Source organism: Kwoniella botswanensis, chromosome 1, assembly GCF_036426115.1.
Source record: "Kwoniella botswanensis chromosome 1, complete sequence".
Classification (NCBI taxonomy): domain Eukaryota; kingdom Fungi; phylum Basidiomycota; class Tremellomycetes; order Tremellales; family Cryptococcaceae; genus Kwoniella; species Kwoniella botswanensis.
Window position 1 is genome coordinate 6403199 of NC_088599.1, and position 20085 is coordinate 6423283.

Consider the following 20085-nt stretch of genomic DNA (forward strand, 5'->3'; position numbering starts at 1 on the left):
ATGATAAGAAAGTGGGAACATAGTCCAAAGTTTTTATCTAATGATTGTGTGTGTGTGTGTGGAATGAATTTGTGATGAACTTTCGATTTATTTGAACAAGATATGACATGATGTAAGTTACCAAATCATGATAACTTATATTTGAAAAAGGAAAAAGCTGAAACAGAGCGCAAATGAGTGGAACTGTTAAGTTGAGTTGGACCTATTGATACTATCTATCGTTGAGATGCTTCTGGGCGACCAAAGCTAAATTACATCGTCAGTACCAGGATTCGAACGTATTTCCTCTTCCTCTTTCTGATATTTTAGGGGAATCCTGTATTTGATAGCTGCTTTGATCTCTGGTTCTTCTTCTTCTTCCTCTTCTTCTTCGAGGGAGAAAGTATCACTCAAAGGTGAAGGTAAATCGTTATAGATATTGAGATTAGATCTTCGTGAAGACTTTATGGATCTGCCTGTAGTCTTAGGATGTTGAGGTGGTATGTCCATCTTCGTTAATGACATTTCGGTAGGCAGGTTTGATAATCCCATACCGGGAGGTAATGGGTATTCCTCGGCATTTATATCTAAATCCAACTCAACCTCCAGATCCAGGTCTTTGGTCGATTTGGCCATTGCCAGTGACGAGCATGAAGAAGTGGATGAACCGTATTCCCATAATGCCTCTAGTGCCGAGCAAGATTCGAATATAGTTTGTGCAGGTGGATCTTCCTGATCTTGTAAAACCAAATTGTCAAGGTTAATAATCCCGCCGTCTAATTCTTTTTGATGATTGGAAGAGCTGCTCTGTTGGTGGTATACCGAATTTTGTGATTCTTCGTAATCATGAATATTCCATGGTTGTGAGTGATGATATCTACTAGGTTCACCATTTGGTAAAGGTAATGGCAGATCCAACAGCTCCTCATACGTCATCTTCACCTTTGGCCTCTCGCCACCCGTTCCAGGCGAGTTTAGATGGTTCAAGTGGATATTCCTGTTCACATCGAATATACCTAACGGACTATCTTCAGGGGTATTGAAAGGGACTTTCGATCGATGAGGTTTTAGAGTCGTGCGATTACCTGATGAGTCGGAGTCGCCGATCCATCCTGGGTATTCTGCGTGATTTGGCGTGAGATGGGTTTGAGGATGATAGGGATGATAGAGGTCGGAAGGAAGAGAGGGGGTGGTGAGAGGTGTATGAGGTGGAGTTGTGGATAAGGTTGACTGTATAGTGAAATGGGAAACTCAGCTTGCTCTTCATCGAAGTCCAGATAAAAGTGGATAATGGATACGAAGAGGATTATATCAGACTTTGTGATGCAGTGGGACCCGTATCGACTGGAAATGAAAGACGGAATATGTACTTACCTTGGAAGGTCCCGCCATACTGCCCTCATATAAAGTACTACCATCCATCGTAGGATGTCTGATAGATCTCTTCAACTCGTCCTTATCTTCCTCTTTGTTCCTATTCGAAGAAGCCTTCCTCTCGACCATCCTTAAGAACATCATACTCCTTCTCTTCAACTTACTCCCACTTGACCTTCTGCTCCCAGACCTAGGATCGATATTTTCCTCATTCTCATTCATCCTTGATACATTGTACCTCTGTGTCTCGTGACCACTTGAATGATCAAGCGTATCATCGATGTAGATATGATTCGCCCTCCCATTATGGTCCAAATCCACCCAGTTGTTGAGCGTATATGCGGTCCCACTAGACTTGAGTGTCTCGGACCCTTTGCCCTGACGCCGGGATCTAGATCTGGGTCGAAGAGAGGAGAAAAAGTCGGTAGGTGGGGCCATGCTGAGCAGTCCAAGCAGTGGGTTGATCTTTCATAGAAGTCAAGGATAATGAGGACAGATATTATATCAGAGTATGTTGTTGCTATATTGTATGACTTGTATCTCTGGTTCAGGTCCGAGGGTCATCGTTACATCTTGTCACTCGAAAATCGCTCGTTTCGAAAAAAAGCAAAGTCAAAGTCACTCGCGGTCATCTGGGCCTAGTCGTTAAGCGGAAGATCTTAAGGTGGAGGCTGAGCTTTACGTAAATGAAAATCAGCGGAATCATGTGTAAGGCATGTGTAAGACGCGTTGATGATCCGTGCGCTAAGATCTTGAGCTACGCGTGAAAGAGAAACAACATGAACATGAACATGAAGATCAACATGAATGGTGAACATTGCGAGTGATCCTATACCCATAACGTCAATACGCATCACCATCTACCGTATATACACCCAACAACACAACGATCACTTGACTTGAAACCAGACTAGAGAACCTAGTACCATTCAATGTCACACTATACCAAACCGAAACCTCGTCGTACGCCCATCCTAGGCGGCCCATCATCCTCTGCGACCAATCAGATACACCCTAGCACCTCTTCCTCAAACAACCAGCATCGAGCCAATGGCTTGGCATCCTCGTTGACGGAAGATCAAAGAGGAGAGATCAAAGAGGCCTTTGAATTATTTGACGTAGATAAAGATGGGGCAATAGATTATCACGAATTGAAAGTATCAATGAGGGCTTTAGGGTTCGATATGAAGAAATCAGAGGTGATGAAGCTGTTGAAGGATCATGGAGGGGAAGATGGATTGATGGATTTCCAGGCTTTTGAGAGGATAAGTGAGTGTAGCGTTTCTTGGAGATATCGATATCGTATTATGCTTTACATGGAATCTTACATGGGATATCTCACGAGAGTTGTCTGAGATTGTAGTACAGTACAATATACTTGATTTAATCTAGTTCGAGTTCGAATTCTGCATAAGACAGAGGAAGGCTGATTTCGATCTTTTGATACAGTGACGGAGAAAATCCTCTCGCGTAATCCCGAGACAGAACTTCGAAGGGCGTTCGAACTTTTCGATGACGATAGGACAGGTAGGATAAGTTTGAAGAATTTGAAGAGGGTAGCTAGGGAATTGGGTGAGAATCTAGGTGAAGAGGAATTGTAAGTGCACTACGATCTATCTTACTGTGCTGTGAGATGGGATGTAAATTTGACTGACTTCCGATAAATTTTGTATCTGTCATCAATCCATGTTGGGTCAACTAATTCAATTCATCGGCCATCATCACCCTTTCGATTATTCAATTAACTATAATTTACCATTCACCATATATGAATATTGAAATTGCCACCTCCCCCACCAACCACATAGACAAGCGATGATTGACGAATTCGACCTAGATCAGGATGGAGAGATCAACCTGGATGAATTTCTAGCTATAATGTTGGATGGGGAGTAGGGAGTATTCCAGTACAATGACTAGAACGATAGGCTATTGGATCACTTTGGGACCACACGGTCATCAAAGAATGAGGACGATCAGTCTATCTCGTCAGTCAAAATGGGAAGATCGCTGGGCTTGATGGATCAGGGAAGGGGACGATAATCGTCTGTCTGACCGTCCGTATTGCTACAATTCTATGACAAACGTACTTTTTTTTGGTATTTTATTGTATGTATGTCATCGATCCGACTGCTTGACCCGGAGTAATTACTAAGATATGGATATTCCCAATCGAGACGTTATCGTCCAGTCTTTGGGCTTCAAGATGATATGATACGATAAATTCATATTCAAAGTCATATTGATATTAAATACAATACTTCATTCGGCCTTCCCCATACCTAAAACACCTTTTGACTGATCCCGTAGCGTGATCGATAATCTGAAATCCAATCAGATCCAATTCGAACTTCCCCATTTCGAGTACTAAACTATTTTGTGACTTGGGTTCATTTAGAGATTACTTTTCTTCGTAGCTCCACCAACGGTCCCAACACCTTCTAAATGAACCAACAAATCCGACGTGAGGAAATCACTTGGCCATTCAGCTTTCACTTGTGAGCTCATATACTCCGAAGCAATCTTGACGTGTGAAGGGTCGATCCCAGGTAACTTGGATACTTTTGATGATTCCTCCGAGAAGATGGTTTGAAGGTAACTTGGAGTGATGGTCTTGCCTGAATCCGTTTTGGAAGAGTATTTTACCCATTGCCAGAGCTGGACTCTGGCGATTTCGGCGGTGGCTGCGTCTTCCTGTTGACATCATGGACTACATTAGCATTTCTTCAGAATTCAGAAACTAAGAATTACTGGGGTTATATTTCATCCCTGAGAACATGCAGGAGATCAACTCACCATCAAATAGTTGATAGGTACACAACCATTTCCAGAGATCCATGCAGCACAGTACGAGAGAGCACTACATCAAGTAAAAAAAAAAAAGAATAATGGTCAATTCTGCACATGATCTCGAAATGACCCGAGCAACATCGATACTCACGCAGAAACGTTATCTCTGACACCCTTCTCAGTGATCTTTCCAGGAACAGATGGGTCCGCAATCTGCTTATCCGTGACGGTAACATCTTCTCGTCGGATATGGTACTGAGAAACATCGAAACATATCAGTATTTCATGTCATATGTCCATCCATTTACAACAACTCACTTGGTTCGGTCCCTTCATATTCTCGTTGAAGATGTCCATAGCGATTTTGACCAAAGCAGGATGAGCTACCCAAGTACCATCATGACCGGCGGTGACCTCTCGTAATTTGTCGGCTCGTACTTTGGCCATTGCCCTTTCGTTGGCATCGGCATCGTTCTTGATGGGGATCTGGGCTGACATTCCTCCCATCGCTGCGACCTTTCGCCTGAATGAGTGAAGGATGATCAGCGTGACATCGCAACGGGGAAGTTCCAAGAGACAATTGTTTGCCGGTCTAAGAGGGATGTACTCAATTGGAGTGAGTTGAAGGTATACCTACTTGTGACATGTTTGGATCAACAACCTGACATAGGCATCCATGAAAGGTACAGTCATAGTGACATCCGATCGATCAGGGAAGACACATTCTTTGTGAGCTCGTTGTTTCTTGATGCTAGATATATGCAAAGTGATTTGATCAGCTCTGATCCCGTTCTGGACGATACTTGAGACAAAACGCCGAGATTAGATATTCAGATGCCTCAGACGAGGCTCACTCACAAACTGAAGATATAATCCCATCTTCCACAATTCAACCCCGAACTATGTTCTTTCAACTCATACAAGATCTCTTCCATCTGGAACGCAGCTGGTAAGGTCTCAATCAAAACGGTACCTCTGATACAGCCCTGTTGTAAACCCAAGTGAGAAGTAGCCAGGGAAAAGACATCATTCCACAATCTAGCTTCTAGGTGATGTTCCATCTTGGGCAAGTAGAAGTAAGGTCCTGAACCTCTCTTCAAAAGTTCCGCGGCGTTGTTGAAGAAGTATAGACCGAAATCGAACAGGGAACCGGAAATGGGTTTACCGTCGATGAGTAATCGTGGTTCGGGGAGATGCCATCCTCTTGGTCTAGAGTTAGAGTAAGATGTCAGTATACGATAGGAGTAGAAATTTAACCGAATGCAAAATAAAAGAGCTAGGTGTGGTGGTTCCGGGAAAAGCACTCACCTAACAATGAGAACGGCAGGTTTCTCAGAGAGCTTGTATTGTTTCCCACCAGTCTCAAAATCAATTTGGCGTCTGTTTTACCACTCGGTCAGCTTCTATTGGATATGATTGAAGCTCTACATATCTGTGGATACTTGCCTGATGGCGTCGTACAAGTTGACCTGGCCTAATACCATATTTGACCAAGTGGGGGAATTTGAATCTGCATAACACATGAAATCGGTCAATATCGAGATTCCAACAAAAAATTCAAGTCGGTCGTTACAGCCAAATGACGGCGGTCAATTTGGTATGGGATCCCTTGACTCACCCTCGAAATCAGCCATAAAAGTTTTTGAACCTGAGTTCAAAGCGTTGATAACCATCTTTCGATCAGTCGGACCGGTAATCTCGACTCTGAGAGTAGACGGTACAGATGAGCGGACAGTTGATGGCGGACAGCGATCAGAGTGACAGATGGACAGGGCTGACTCAAACTCACCTTCGATCTTCTAGTCCCGGTGCGGGAGGCGCACATGACCATGAAGGTGAATCTCTTATATGTTTAGTCTCGGGAAGGAAACTGAGTGGTTTTCCCTATTCAATCAAACCGAGACAAAAGTCAATACATCAATTGACCGTCCATCTAGTCCAGATGACATAGTTCTGCTGGACCACAGTAGCGTTTGGTCTTTCAACATACCTGATCTAATTCCGCTTGAACTTGTTTCCTATTTTCCAATAACTCCAATCTTCTCTTATCGAATGTCCTATGCAACACCGCTAGGAACTCGACAGCATCTTTCGACAAGATATGTTGGGCCTCTTGAGGGATAGGCGAAGTGAAGTGGATCTCCTTAGGGAATGATGTGGATGACATGTTGTGTGAATAATGATATGGATATGCTTGTGACTTTGCGTGGATGTTGACTGGTGGAAGTCGAATGAATGATAAGGGATGATACTGATTGATATACTGATAAGCGAAATTATCCAACGTAGCCTTAGTTGGGGTCTTATATATCTTGAGAAGAGCAGGATGTTACTCACGGATATCCGATGATCACCCGTGTCTTTGACTCGATATTGACGATGTCCAAGACAAAAGTTGGAAAATGTTTAGAGAGGTGGATGGATGATTGTTGGAAATTACTACGAGTATAATTTGTTATCTATGGGTGTGGTGAGAACGAGGGACTCAAGTTGGCTGTGGTTGGTTAATACCCGATCAGATAGGACTGTGGTGCGGTGTGTCGGTTAAATCAGATACCCGGATGGCCATACGGATTTACTCGCTTTTACCTCACCTCTTCATATGAGACTTCGACTTGGGTGCATTCGCTTGCTATGGGAATGACGATGATGGGGGAGGGTCAGCTGGACAGCCTTAGCCTTGGTAAACAAGTAGAGCCAAGATGGGCTTTAGGCTAGTGAAGTGATGCCCAGGTCACCAGTCATGAAGTCATTGAAGTAAGTTCGACGATGTGGTATCCCCACAGCAGCCTAACCTAACCCAACGGGATGGATGTATCTCGTACGTACTCAATATCACATGCAACGATATCATCAATGTCATATGTATATCTATCAACATTTTATATATCCATGTTCGATTCGCATTTTCTGCATATATCGATTGGAATGTAGAAGAAGATGATGAATTGTATATATATATAACATGATCAATGTCCAAAAGATTTTCCATAAAAAAAGAATTGTCCATTCGATAATGGTCCATTCACTCAACTAACCCCTCAACGGTACGGGACTCTTACAAGGACTAGGAGTCAACAATCCCCCATTGCCCAATCCAGCTCCCATGCCCACACCTTTGGTAGAACTCAAACTCGAACTAACACTTGTCCCCCTTTCTCGCTTTTGGTCCTGTTGTTTTCGACTGATTTGTCTCATTTCTTCAATTTGTTCAGGTGTATGTGCGAGAGATGCAAAGATAGGTTGAAATTCTCCTTTTTCTCTAGACTCCGACTCTGGTTCATCACCTTGAATTTCAGCTTCAGGGGCATCGGTATTCTCATTGTCTGTGACAACTCCATCATGGTAATAGACGTTACCTCTCTTACTATCCAACATCACTCTAATCACCGTACCCGTATTCGTATCCGTATTCGTATTCGTATTTCCATTCACACTGAAACTCAAATTGCGTTCTTCAGTAGAAAGTACACTCTCTACACTTTCACCGATAGATCCTTCATTTTGATTACCATTACTTGAGCTACTCGTCGGTTTATCCGATGATTCAACTTCTTCCTCTTCAACCACTTCCCCATTCCCATTGTCAGTGTCATTTTCGACCGCAACCGCAGACAAATGTTGAACTTTCCTTTTCAACACTGACGATTCTATACTCTGTCTTCTCCTTTCCCTATCCTTCTCACCTTCCTGTCCATGGCCATTCAGATGACCTAGTCCAATCGGCATAGTGGAAGATCCAATATCCATAGGGCCCCCTATAAGATCCATCGAGTCGATTGGATAACTGATCATCTCTCCATTCCCATTTGGCGCACCTACGAAACTGCTCGTGCGTCGATACGGACTAGGCGAATGCGAGTGCGTATGGTGATGATAATGTGTATGAGTAGGATGAAGCATTGGGGAAGGATACATCCCAGGGGAAGGATACGGTATGAACCCTCCTCCCATTATGGGTGTGTTCCTACCTGGACCTGGACTAGGTACGTATGGTGAAGTGGGCATGGGAGGAAGAGGCGATTGAGGGTGAAGCATAGGTATGGGTGAAGGTAGAGGAGGTAACATGATGCCTGAATCTCGAAGGGTACTTTCATATGTCGACAAGCGACTAAGAGCGGTGGTGTAAAGTTGTTGCATCTGAGCCAGCCGACTTTGAAGCTACACGAACACAAAACAAATCAGCAAGATTGTTTCAGTGATCGTGAGGGGACTCGAAACTCGAAACTCAGACACCCACCTCGGCTTCTCTCCTTCTTTCCTGCCCTCCAGTAATCCCCTGACCTGAACCTTGACCTTGAACCGATGATGCCTGACTATCACTCCTGACATAACTACCTCTCTTCGATCTCTCCATTTCACCTCTGATCTTCTCTTCACCCATCCGAGCTCTTACAGCTTCCTCCTTTGCTTTCGACTCCTCAGCTTTCGCCATACCGATCTCCGCCCGGAGCTGATCGATCGTCTCGTCCCTTCGCTCCACTATCTCCCTCAACTCCGTCACATTCAGGTTGGGTAAAAGAGTAATAGATGATGTACGGGTATGTTGATGTCTTACTCTCCTACCTCCATTAGTCAGACTTGTACTAATCGTAACAAGTGAATTACCGTTGATGTGATTCTCGATTATCTCATCAGAATTGTTGATGGGATTTTTCTCCGAAGACGAAGTTTCCATCATCGCTGTTGATCCGTTAATCCCGGCTGAAATACCAGTAGGAGTCTTGTTCTTCCTTTTCTTCTTTTTATTGGTATTACCAGGCGTCTGAACAGCAGGGGGTAGATACCCTTCATCAGGATAGATTGAAAATCCTTCGAACTTCTTTTTGGCTGGTACTTCAATTGGTTCTTCTTCAGTACGATCATTCACACTGACACTACCAGCATCGTCCGAGATTTCTTCCATGCCCAATCCGTTCACTCCGTTTACTCTATTGAGTTTGGATGGTCCAGCAATGGGTGAAGGTGGTAATGGGATGTTCCAAGGGTCCGTCGAATTGATACACGGTTTGGGAACGATGATAGGTGGAGGTGGTTTTTGTCTGCTTGGAGTAGAAAGTGGAAGTGGTTTAGACGATTTAGGATCACTCTTCTGTTGTAGTTTGCTGGACGAAGCGTTGTTCGGATGCGTATTAGAGAGTGATCGCTTAGGTTTGGTAGGTGTAGGGGAGGATAATGATTTTGAAGGAGCAGGTGCAGGAGAAGATTCTATTGGACTTCCACCTGTCCCAGTATCTGTTGTAGGTGGTTTCAAATGTGAATTTATTCTTTTCCTGTTACCACTCTGATTTTTATTCTTCTCTCTACCTCTATCCTTGATCGAGCCACTATTACCCGCTTTGATTGGTATATCATCTTTCTCCTCCGCTTTGTTGGACTGCTCCTCTTTTTCTGCCATCTTCATTAATTCTAGTTCCCTCTTCCTAGATAATGCTTCTTTACGTCTGCGATGCCATTGATCGATCGGTGGTCTGACGAAGAAGTAGATCGCACCGATGACGAGGACGATCGTACAGACCAGTAATTGTCCACGCCAAGATGCGAGGAAGGTGATAGTTTGATGGGAGAGGAAAGGCGATGGTGGGGGTGTGTAACGTGGTATAGGTGATCGATTCATGTTGACTCCTCGACGTTGATGATTGGACATGGTGAGAAGGTGATGGGGGAGAAAGGGAAGAGGGGAGCTAGGTGATCGGGTGACGTGGGATCAAGGTGGGTTCGGTCTAGTTGGACGTGAAAGAGCACATGAGTTGAGTGTAATGACGGGGCTTAGTTTAGCGATATGGTCCGATCGATGATCTTGATGAGTTGATGCTATGAGCAAAAAGGGGAAAGGGAATATTAGTGATCATGAGGGGTACAATGATGATGATGATGGTGGCGGCGGGGTAGCAAGGGCATCCAAAGGAAGGGAAATCGCTAAGCGAAGAGTATATACAAATCACAAACAAAGAAAATGAAAGAAAGATCGACGGTGAGACACAACGAATCGAATGACCGGGGAGCCGATATCACTGCTTCCATAGGAAGTAGGTGAAGACGATGACATTTGATAGATAGATCTGTGATGAATATATGTCGTACAACGCGTATGACAGGTATGATTGATAGTTACACAGCATGGTATTGTGAAGTGAATCAACGAAGTTTAAAGGATGGGATGTGAGGTGGTATAGAGATTCCACTTAATGATTTCCTTCAGGGCAAGGGGGATAGATCATGAGGGTTCCAAAGGAGTTATAGATTGATTGTGTGGGATCTGAGAGGAGGACGAGGAGCATGGAATGGAGAAAGTACTCACTTCTTGATTAATCGAGGACAAGTTCAGCTTCCTCCGCACAGAAAGGTATTAAGATACTTAATGAGTACGAACAACCTCGAGATGCGATATATGCTCCATCAAATTACTCTCCCATACCATCCAATGCTAGTAATCCCATATGGAGGTATGTAGTCCGTTTTTGTTTGAGAAATGAATGTGATATGATGATGCTGTATCCTTCCAGAGAAATGTATTTAAATTGAATTGAATTGGATCGGGCAGACCAGAGTGAAGATTGAGCCAAGAAAGAAGTAAGACTTCTTCTGTTCTCGGCGTTCCTTTCCACTTTGTTTTTGTCTTCACTGCAATTGTTTTTGGTAGATGTTGTGTTATATATGAGATGGGTAAATACCTCGATGCTGTGTATAGGTAGGGTAAAGAACGTTAGATTGGAATAAACGTCGGGTATTGCCGGGTTAGCCAAGGTGACGATGATAGATGATTTCTCAATGCTAGATGAGGATGCAATGGGGGCGGGTACGATGCGACCAATGCTAGTGAGAGATGAAGAGAAGAGATGGATTATGATGGAGACGAAGAAGGAGGAGGCGAGTGGTTTCTCGTTGTATCGATGTGTTGATGGTGATGATGCTGTACCCCTACCACCCCTCCTCGAAAGGCCCGTGCTCAACTACGAGTAGGACTCACCTCATTCTCAATTCGGCAATCACCGCCCACCCAACTCGGATCCATAGAGTCCTCACCTACACACCTCTCACGCCTGAATCGGGTAACCGAATGTGCCACACAGAGATCTGGGAAGAGCACGTGGCATGGCCAAGAGAGGGAGAGGGATCCGAGCGCACGTGCGATAATGTTGAATGGAGATTTGTTGATATCGTCATGATCCTCACTCATACCGGCAGGCAGGTCAAAAGATTCTTTTCATTCTCAACACCAAGCTCCATTCTTTCCTTCAATCATATACTTATAACACTTATCAGCACTTATCCGAACCTCTGAGCGATAATAGCTTTCATCATTGGAGACCCAAGAAGGACAGATAACGTAGTATAGCGATACGATCTGAACCTGCGGCAGACCCCTTCCCCATCGATCGAATTGATACCTGAGCATCATGTCAACTCAACCTCTGCTTCAACGGACTGCTAAAAAGGTATGTCTCATTAGATTCGGCAAGAATAATCTCTCGTATGGGATATTAGCTAATGACACTTGCTCACATTTTTACAATCTTACCCCGTATGGTAATCCGATCTTGGCCTTATCATGGATTCTCACACTTTTATTTCGCAATCCTACTTCTGTCGCCTGGTACCGTTTTCACCTGACCAAACGAATCGCATGTCTTGAATTATGTTGTATTTCAATCTCCAATCATCAACAAATAGCGAATCGCTTTACCAGTCCGAGTAGAACCCAAAGTGTTCTTCGCCAATGAGTGAGTGACACGAATTTCTCGCGACAATCTCATCCTTGTCAATCTATGGTCATCTTTTCGTACCTCTTTTGAATTCTTGGTACGATCGATGACTGAATATTGGATATGATTTCAGACGAACGTTCTTATCATGGCTTCATTTCGCTGTAGTCTTAGGTGGTTTGGCAGTGGGTCTATTGAATTTTGGTGATAAGGTGAGTGCTCCTTCTCTTTTACTTCTCTTGATCTTACCAACTTATTGCAAGACTTGAACACGGTCTGATCTGGCTGTATTTATGCCATACGATGATGAAGTACTGATATTATCATATCGTTATAGGTCGGAAAGATATCTGCTGCGATGTACACCGTGATCGGTAAGTCCCACGCTACATTACTGCTATGCCTATCAATAAACAAAACTCGACAGACCAGAGTGCTAAGGTTTTGTGTACGTGTGATGTTCGTAGCCATGGCGGTGATGCTCTACGCTTTGGTGATATATCAAATGCGTGCTCGATCGATTAGGTTAAGGACCGGTGCGCCATACGACGATAGACTTGGACCGGTGAGTTATCATTTTCTCTTGCTCCTACCAAGATTGATAGCTAATTGCTGGGTTGATTAGACCGTTTTGTGTGTCTGCTTATTAGGTGAGTTTGCATAATGCCTCGCAATGTACCAGACGATCAAGCTGATGAATATGGTGTCGATAGCTGCGATCGTCACCAACTTTATCCTCAAGGCGGTATACGAGTAGACTCACCCTTCGTTCGATAGGGGAAGGCGAAGTGTGTGATATTGAGACAGAGAGGAAATGTTCTCGGTATGGACCAGAATGAACGGTAGTACGGGTTCATCTTTTTGAAGGTACATACATACCATTTGTCGTATTCGGTATCTCTCGTATCACAGAATATCAGGGTAATAGTCTCACTTCGTTCGAATATCCTATAGATCTTATCCACGTTGCCTCTTCACAAACTCTTTCAGTCAATTATATATACGTGGATGCATGGTTTCTTTACTATCTCACTGTTTTATAAGGAGGGAACGGGAATGCGGAGATGCTGCGGATGTCCACTTTACGTTTGTATGATGTGCCACAACGTGTCTTGACTAAACGGTGACGTGAGGGGGTGTGTGAGATGCAGGAATGTGCGAACGATGTGTGAGAAGCCAAATTCAGCATAGACAATGCTCTCTTACTTTCTCTCTTCTCTTCATATCTAACAGCTCATCTCATATATCGTCCTTCCTCACCGTCAGATCCATCTCACTCTCATACAGATATAGTGACTCAACATGTCTTGGCAAGGTAAGTCAAGTACATTCTACGCAATCTATCAGCTAGTCATCGAACAATCGAATCTACCTCTTCCTTCTTCCTCCCACTGCTATACTATCCGTATCCTCTCAACACAATGCTGATCAGATTCAACCTCGAATTCGCAGCCTACGTAGATGATCAGCTCGTGGCTACTGGTAAAATTACCAAAGCTGCTATATTGGGTAAACAGGGTGGTGTATGGGCTGCTTCGAGTGGATACAATGTGAGTTTGGGATAATTATCCTCTCCCCATATCTTCTCCGCTGTTGATTTATCTGGATATTGGTGAGAGGGAATACATATCAAGATGTAAAGTCATACTATCGAATCGTTAAGAAGCAATTGGAGATGAGATCGATATGAAACTGTACAGATAGCCATTTCTCCAGAATTCCCATTCATCTCTTCCTATATACTATATATTACATACTTTCATGTGGAGACTTAGAATTCGATGTCTTATATGTGAAAGAACCATCTTGCTAAATGTTCATTCGATGAATCACTCGCAGCTCTCACAAGCCGAGCAAGATGCAGTGGTCAAAACAGCTTTCACCCAACCCGATCAAGTGAGAGGTGAGTCAGAATGATCGTACTGTCCTGCTTTCATAAGGAAATGCTGATTTCATCATGTTCTCCGGTAGCCAACGGTATCACCCTCAATGGATTCAAATTTATGACCCTCCGAGCGGACGCCGACGAAGTGATTGGACGAAAGGGGGTGGGTACAAGGTTCTCATATGAAAGAAAGTAAAGGTTTAGCGCTGACAAGTTGGATGATAGGAACGAGGTGTCTTCATTATTCCTACCAACCAGGCTATTCTCGTTGCCGAGGTGAGTCTATCCTTGTATCTCCCCATCGCTCACATCCAAATTAAACCTTCTAATCGTTCAATGATTATGATTGTGATATTGCATTCTTTGCTAACCATCTGTTTGTGTACTATAGTACGACGCACCTACCTCAGCAGGAGAAGCTAATGTGGTAGTTGCCAAACTTGCCGATTACCTGAAATCCGTCAACTATTAGATCATCACAAATTGGATCGGCGTAGAAGGGGGTTTTGCTTAATGAGTTGGGAATGGGATCAGGATGAGGACCAATGATGATTCATTAGGGATGAGATGTAATTTCATTTTTCATTGTCATTAAGAACAAAAAACATTGAACAGGATTTGACTCAAACGCTTCAATTCATTTGTCACTTTGGAGATCACTTACTTTGAGGACCCACTTTGCAAGTTATGCTGAATCTTTTGTGTAACTGGGAACTTTCACTAATACTTAATTGGTCAGTTGTGAACCTGTAAAGGAGATTCTATTCACGTCTGATCAGTAGTATCATCCCAATGGCTCAAAATCATACAATTGAGTTGATCGTGATCATATTCATTTCGTCATTTCGAAGTTCATACAAGAAAAGCAACGCAACGAAAAGGCAGAGGTGGTGTGTTCGTAGAAATGATTATGGTATCATCATCATATATCACTTTTACTTCTGCTTTTGTCTTTGTGTCTTCTGTATCTCGCCATTCTGCAAAGCCAATAATCTCCTAGCTTTCCTATTCAGCTTTACCCCTTCTTCTTGTCCTTCTTTCTGCTGATTCGTATCTTTTGTATTTGTAGATATGAGTTTCTTTGCTTTTTCCTCTTGACGTTGTTTCTTATTCGATCGTTTCCTCTTTTTATCTTTCTCCAAGCCCTCATTACCAATTTTTCTCTGTCCTTTTGATATACCCTTCTTATCCGCTTTGGGCTCTACGTCTATTTCACCTGAATCCATCTCTGCTAGTATCTCATCTACTACTTCTCGAGGGTCAGAATCTCCTGGAGGTGGGTTGGTAGTTAGTCGAACAGAGTATCGCCTGAGAGATCGTTTGTGTAGCTATGTACAGAGGATGAAGGTCAGTATTGTAATTTGATCACAGATGATATCATATGATAAGATACCATTCAATCAAGACCTTCGATGCGTCTATGATACATTTTCAAAAGATGGTAGCTCACTTTACTCTCCAAATGCACTTTAGTCATCTGATCATTCTTCAATACCTTATCTGGACATAGTACACATAGGTTCTCCGAGGGGTTATGAGGTGAGGGGTATATAGGGTCTGTAAGAGCTGATTCGAGTGATATGGGGAATACTAAAAGGACGAATCAGATTAGCTCAGGTCAGCTACGGTATAACGAAATTGGTGAGAGGAGAGGAGAGAGGGATGATTAGACTTACTGGATGATGATGATGAACTTGTATCATCCTCTTCATCCACATCTTCATCTTCTTCGTCTGATCCGGATTCCAGTCCTTCGATATCCACATCTAGATCTATACTAAACTATTAGCAGATGTAGATAAGGAATGTATACTCATTAACCCACCTCCATCTTCGTCCTCATCCTCTTCTTCATCTTCATTCTCATCCTCATCCTGGTCCTCCTCCTCCTCCTCCTCCTCCTCCTCCTCCTCCTCCTCATCATCATCATCATCATCATCACTATCACTCTCACTCCAACCTTCGCTCCCACTCCCACTCTCACTACCATCGACATCCTCACCCATCTCCCTCATGGCAGCTTTCAAGTCAGTTATACCATCTTCGTCTTCCCTCGCTCTCTTCTTCATTCGTTTTTCCGTTAATTTGTATAATGGCATTCTGTCTTTGTCGTCGTAGATTCGGCGTTCCTGATGCTAACGTGTCTCGTTCGATAGGCTTTCAGATCTTCGGAAAGAATGCTTAGCTGGACAGGTAAAGTGGTATCGAAAAATGTTTGTCTGATGTTGTGTACGTTGCAGTCAAATTAGCCATTCTGAAACTGAAATTTCAGTTCCGAAAATCGAAAAACGTAACATAGGATAACGGAGGTCGCCGCTGGTTTTCCCCCTTGAAAAAATGCCAAGAGCGGGTCATGATACCTTTCGCGAGAGTAAGACTGACTGCGAGATTCTTTGGCATAGCTTTCAGCAGCTCTGTAATATCGAAAGACCCCACGGCCGAGACCTTTCTGTATCTTGGTGTGTATCCGTGGTGAACGGACCGCGACTGAACATCTGGGATATGATAGGACAAAGATTCTTTTGCCAGAATACCGAAAGAGGCACCACAAGTTGTACTAGAGGCGTCGAATTGAGCACAGATATTACAGTTCTGTCAACAATGACGTCTATCTATTGTGACCTTTCTTTCAACTGATGCATCTATATTTGGTCACCTGCTCTTGGGTATTCAGTTGATCTTCCATACATATGGGTATCAAGTCAGTCCCTAATCAGTCGTATCGGGAAATAAAGTGCTACTCTGTACCAATTTTGGAAATGCGATGGCAATTATCCCAACCGCGGTGCCTGAATATCTCTGGTATACCGAGTGTGATATGAAGTATGACGTATTTGTTTGCACCGCTCACAGCACTTTTTTCATTCTTGCGAGAACTACGGGATGGATGTGATGTGATGCGGTGTAACAGACGGAGGGTGGCCAAGAGCATAAAGATGGGGTATATAAACCAGGTGACCAGAAGGACAGCACGGATCAGAAGTTCCTTTTATTATTTATCACATCTTCCACCGTCCAAGAGCAATTCGTGAGTTCTTCTTTTACACTGATATGTTATGTATATTTCGGAGTTCCAATTGACATTTGCCACCATTTGCAGATATATATAGAGCGGCACCTCCTCCTATATCCTTTTCCAACTGTGAACTATCACCAACACTATACATAGATATCCTTCATAAACCGTACTAGTTCAATATGGCAGCTGGTATTCAGTGCGGCTCGTTCCTGCTATTCGCAGCTTTCGCGCTACTCCTAGTATCTACTCGTGAGTCCTCAACCACCATTTGTGACGATATGTTGCTGATGTAGATGTACTGGTATATAGTCTCAGCACCGGTATTCAGACAGATATCATTCCTTGATATCAGAACGGGGAGTCAAAAGTTGGCTTTTGGTGTATTCGGGTATTGTACAAATGTCAATGTGAGCTTTACCTCTCTATTTTCAAGATGTAACATACTTGTTTCTACGAGGGCTCTTTCCAGAAGCTGATGTTGGCTTGGCTATTTATGATATAGGGAAATGGCAATCACGGATGTTCAGCTCGAGCTTTGGGCTACGATATCGCCTCCGTTTCAGGAGAAGTTAGCGATTTCACTTATGTGAATGATAAGCTCGAACATGTTACGAAAGCTTTGGTCTTACATCCTGTAGCTGCAGGTGAGTAACGAGAGCCTTGCCTTTGTTTCAATATTCTAAACATCGGGATTGCCCCTGCTAACCATTTACTTATGTCATCATAGGCCTCACCTTCATCTCGTTCATCATCGCCCTTTTATCAGACCACGTAGGATTTCTTTTCGCCGCCCTAGTAGCGTTCCTCGCATTCCTCGTGTCCCTCGCAGCGATGGTAATCGACTTTGTCATGTTCGGCATAATCAGACACGAGATCAACGATAATACCTCTTCATCCGCTTCGTTCGACAACGCCATCTGGCTTACGCTCGCCGCGACGATTATATTGTTCTTCTCCACTTTCATTGTGTGTTTCGAAACTTGTACTCATCGACGAAGACGAAGTAAGGATGTGAACAGGGCTTACAACGAACCGTACGCTGGTAATGGTGGGTATGTAGGTAATCAAGGTCCTATGATGGCTCAGAACGGTGGATATACGGCTGCTCCCAAGAGACATTTCTGGCAAAGGAATAGATATTAAGGATTAGTAGAGATAGGAAAACGGACTGTTGTTGTTGAACGTATACCCCATATATGATTGATTGAACATCGCTATTGTTCGTTGAGTATATACTGCACTTGAGAGTGATAGATACACGCTGAGATTATGTAGCTTCTACTCGTATATTCAAATATGTATCGATCACCGATTATCAATATCCAATTGGCAGAGGTCCCAAAACAATCGACAGCTTAGACGCTCAGAGGTGTCATGTTCATCCGAAAGAGTGCACGCGCCTACACACTGATGCACTGACCATGTTATCTGATCTTGATGGTGTCAAAGGAGGCCAGTGCGTCAATCGTACACCGTTCAATCGCATCCTTCCCTAATATGATCACACTTTTATGTACATGTGAGTGTTTGTCACTACACAATATCATCACTTTTCACAACTCTCAGACAACAGTATCTCCTATCCATCATCCATCACTCATTGACGCAATCGTTTATCTACTACCTCTATACGCCTAACCAAACCATAGCAGTGGCGTTGAGCCGACGAGATAGAGTCGGTGAGGCACATGCACATGGATCTATTCCTGGTAGAAGCTTGAGCTGACTGTTCCGCTTCTGATTTACCCATAACGCCAGTCATCAACTTCGATGTATACGCGTATCTCACCCTTCGTCCTTTGTCGATCACGTCCATTCGATCCATTCGAGATCACATTCCCATTATGTCTTCTTCCTCTTCGAACACCAAATCAAAGAATGGCAAAAACAGGAACCAGCACCTATATCGAATCACTCCTAGATCATTCCAGGAACTCCATCCAGTCCACTATCAAATACTCGATATACTCAAAGAAGATATTCCCGTCACTCTCATCCAGACTTGTCGAAGTCTCTATGATGAACTTACTCCGAAGATATACGAGAAGATCGAAGTTAATGAAAATACTCATGACGGAATTACAAATATCGAAGCTGACAGTGGATCCGAGCAGGAAGATGATAGTGAAGACGAAGATGACGACCGAATATCTTCCGAAGCTGATACGGCCACCTCAACCCTGCTTACTCCAAGCTTGAGGAATAAAGCATTATTTCACAACAGGTTCATCAACTTCACTGATGTTCAAGGTGCTATTGATTTTGTCAAGGATTGTCGCTACTGCCACGACTGGTACTGCAACACTTGCTCGAAAAATTATACTATGCAAGGTCAGATCTTTCCAAATGTCGAACATATCCGTCTTGGGGGAACTTTGGTCTGCCTTTTAGCTGAATTGGAGTTGGAAAGTCACCCTCCTTTTCGAGACTGTTGGGAGTCACATCGATCAGATGAATTCTTGAACCTCGTTTCGGAATGCATGACACCAAAAAATTTGTGTTTGGATTGGCCTGAAGATTGGTCATCAGGAGGATGGTATTATAATCCAGACGATGAAGAGGATGAAGATGACGATTGGGCGGTCAAACGAGGAATGACTGAGCTTTTGTTTAACATCAGCAGGACTTTCCACTCCGTCACACATATAGTCCTACATATCGATATAGAGGATTTCCATCTGGTAACATTTGATCTGGAGCCCACCATCGCTTCAAGTATGAAATTCACTTTCTATATCAGCAAGGAACCGAAGACGAAATCAGCCAAGGTCGTACAAACCCTCTGGAACCATTTCAAGTCTCTCAAGAACCATCAATGGACGTTCGAGTACTCTGTACCATACTTCAAGAAATACAAGAACGACTTAAAAGATCTCTGGAAAGAAATTAGAAGTAGAGACTTGGAGCGATTCGCTGCGTTCAAACAGAGATTAGCGATAGAAGGTGAGGAGTGTGAGTGCTGTAAGGAGGAATGAGGTGAAAAAGTCAGGTGTAATCATGTTTCTTCACGTGTGAGTGGCGTCGCTACAGAGCGAAAGATATCTGTCCTTCTGGACGCTTCATCACTGCAGCAAATTATTGCTGAATTGGCATTTCGTCTTCCACAGACTTTTTCAAGCGATTCGATATTCTAGGTCCCATGAAGTCTTCAGCAAGAGGGTAGCCGTTCGGCTCATTCTTTTAATATAATCTCGATATATTGTACGCATTAACAGTAGTATGTATATGTATTTATGTATATGTGCCGTGTTCTGATGGACGATGAGCCAAGAGAAGAGGTGGCGACTACGTACATGTGTTCCCAGAGGACAGTGCGGTTATGAATGGAAGAT

The 20085-nt window shown here is 43.5% G+C and overlaps 9 protein-coding genes across 9 annotated transcripts; 5 read left to right on the forward strand and 4 right to left on the reverse strand.

The window, feature by feature from the left end:
- Positions 1-246: 246 nt before the first annotated feature.
- L199_002410 (uncharacterized protein) lies at positions 247-1791 on the reverse strand (the record flags this gene model as incomplete). Its single annotated transcript, XM_064888154.1, has 2 exons — positions 247-1209; positions 1354-1791. The coding sequence occupies 2 exons, from the start codon at positions 1789-1791 to the stop codon at positions 247-249; spliced, it is 1401 nt and encodes a 466-aa protein (XP_064744226.1).
- Positions 1792-2285: 494 nt separating this feature from the next.
- Positions 2286-3249, forward strand: L199_002411 (uncharacterized protein; the record flags this gene model as incomplete). Its single annotated transcript, XM_064888155.1, has 3 exons — positions 2286-2622; positions 2803-2950; positions 3162-3249. The coding sequence occupies 3 exons, from the start codon at positions 2286-2288 to the stop codon at positions 3247-3249; spliced, it is 573 nt and encodes a 190-aa protein (XP_064744227.1).
- Positions 3250-3747: 498 nt separating this feature from the next.
- On the reverse strand, positions 3748-6310 carry L199_002412 (malate synthase A; the record flags this gene model as incomplete). The annotated part of the gene is made up of 11 exons (XM_064888156.1): positions 3748-4047; positions 4150-4213; positions 4295-4398; positions 4462-4666; positions 4781-4894; positions 5002-5352; positions 5452-5523; positions 5590-5653; positions 5762-5847; positions 5933-6027; positions 6134-6310. The coding sequence occupies 11 exons, from the start codon at positions 6308-6310 to the stop codon at positions 3748-3750; spliced, it is 1632 nt and encodes a 543-aa protein (XP_064744228.1).
- An 866-nt stretch (positions 6311-7176) lies between these two features.
- On the reverse strand, positions 7177-9790 carry L199_002413 (uncharacterized protein; the record flags this gene model as incomplete). Its single annotated transcript, XM_064888157.1, has 2 exons — positions 7177-8304; positions 8384-9790. The coding sequence occupies 2 exons, from the start codon at positions 9788-9790 to the stop codon at positions 7177-7179; spliced, it is 2535 nt and encodes an 844-aa protein (XP_064744229.1).
- A 1753-nt stretch (positions 9791-11543) lies between these two features.
- Positions 11544-12606, forward strand: L199_002414 (vacuolar transporter chaperone 1; the record flags this gene model as incomplete). Its single annotated transcript, XM_064888158.1, has 7 exons — positions 11544-11582; positions 11818-11867; positions 11983-12061; positions 12187-12223; positions 12317-12414; positions 12475-12499; positions 12563-12606. The coding sequence occupies 7 exons, from the start codon at positions 11544-11546 to the stop codon at positions 12604-12606; spliced, it is 372 nt and encodes a 123-aa protein (XP_064744230.1).
- A 545-nt stretch (positions 12607-13151) lies between these two features.
- On the forward strand, positions 13152-14206 carry L199_002415 (uncharacterized protein; the record flags this gene model as incomplete). The annotated part of the gene is made up of 6 exons (XM_064888159.1): positions 13152-13164; positions 13302-13399; positions 13689-13752; positions 13821-13897; positions 13960-14010; positions 14126-14206. 6 exons carry the CDS (start codon positions 13152-13154, stop codon positions 14204-14206), a joined length of 384 nt encoding a protein of 127 aa, XP_064744231.1.
- A 463-nt stretch (positions 14207-14669) lies between these two features.
- L199_002416 (uncharacterized protein) lies at positions 14670-15833 on the reverse strand (the record flags this gene model as incomplete). Its single annotated transcript, XM_064888160.1, has 4 exons — positions 14670-15062; positions 15185-15324; positions 15411-15506; positions 15560-15833. The coding sequence occupies 4 exons, from the start codon at positions 15831-15833 to the stop codon at positions 14670-14672; spliced, it is 903 nt and encodes a 300-aa protein (XP_064744232.1).
- A 1099-nt stretch (positions 15834-16932) lies between these two features.
- On the forward strand, positions 16933-17896 carry L199_002417 (uncharacterized protein; the record flags this gene model as incomplete). The annotated part of the gene is made up of 4 exons (XM_064888161.1): positions 16933-17002; positions 17063-17160; positions 17256-17397; positions 17481-17896. The coding sequence occupies 4 exons, from the start codon at positions 16933-16935 to the stop codon at positions 17894-17896; spliced, it is 726 nt and encodes a 241-aa protein (XP_064744233.1).
- Positions 17897-18597: 701 nt separating this feature from the next.
- L199_002418 (uncharacterized protein) lies at positions 18598-19916 on the forward strand (the record flags this gene model as incomplete). Its single annotated transcript, XM_064888162.1, has 2 exons — positions 18598-19705; positions 19861-19916. The coding sequence occupies 2 exons, from the start codon at positions 18598-18600 to the stop codon at positions 19914-19916; spliced, it is 1164 nt and encodes a 387-aa protein (XP_064744234.1).
- Between the last annotated feature and the right edge of the window lie 169 nt (positions 19917-20085).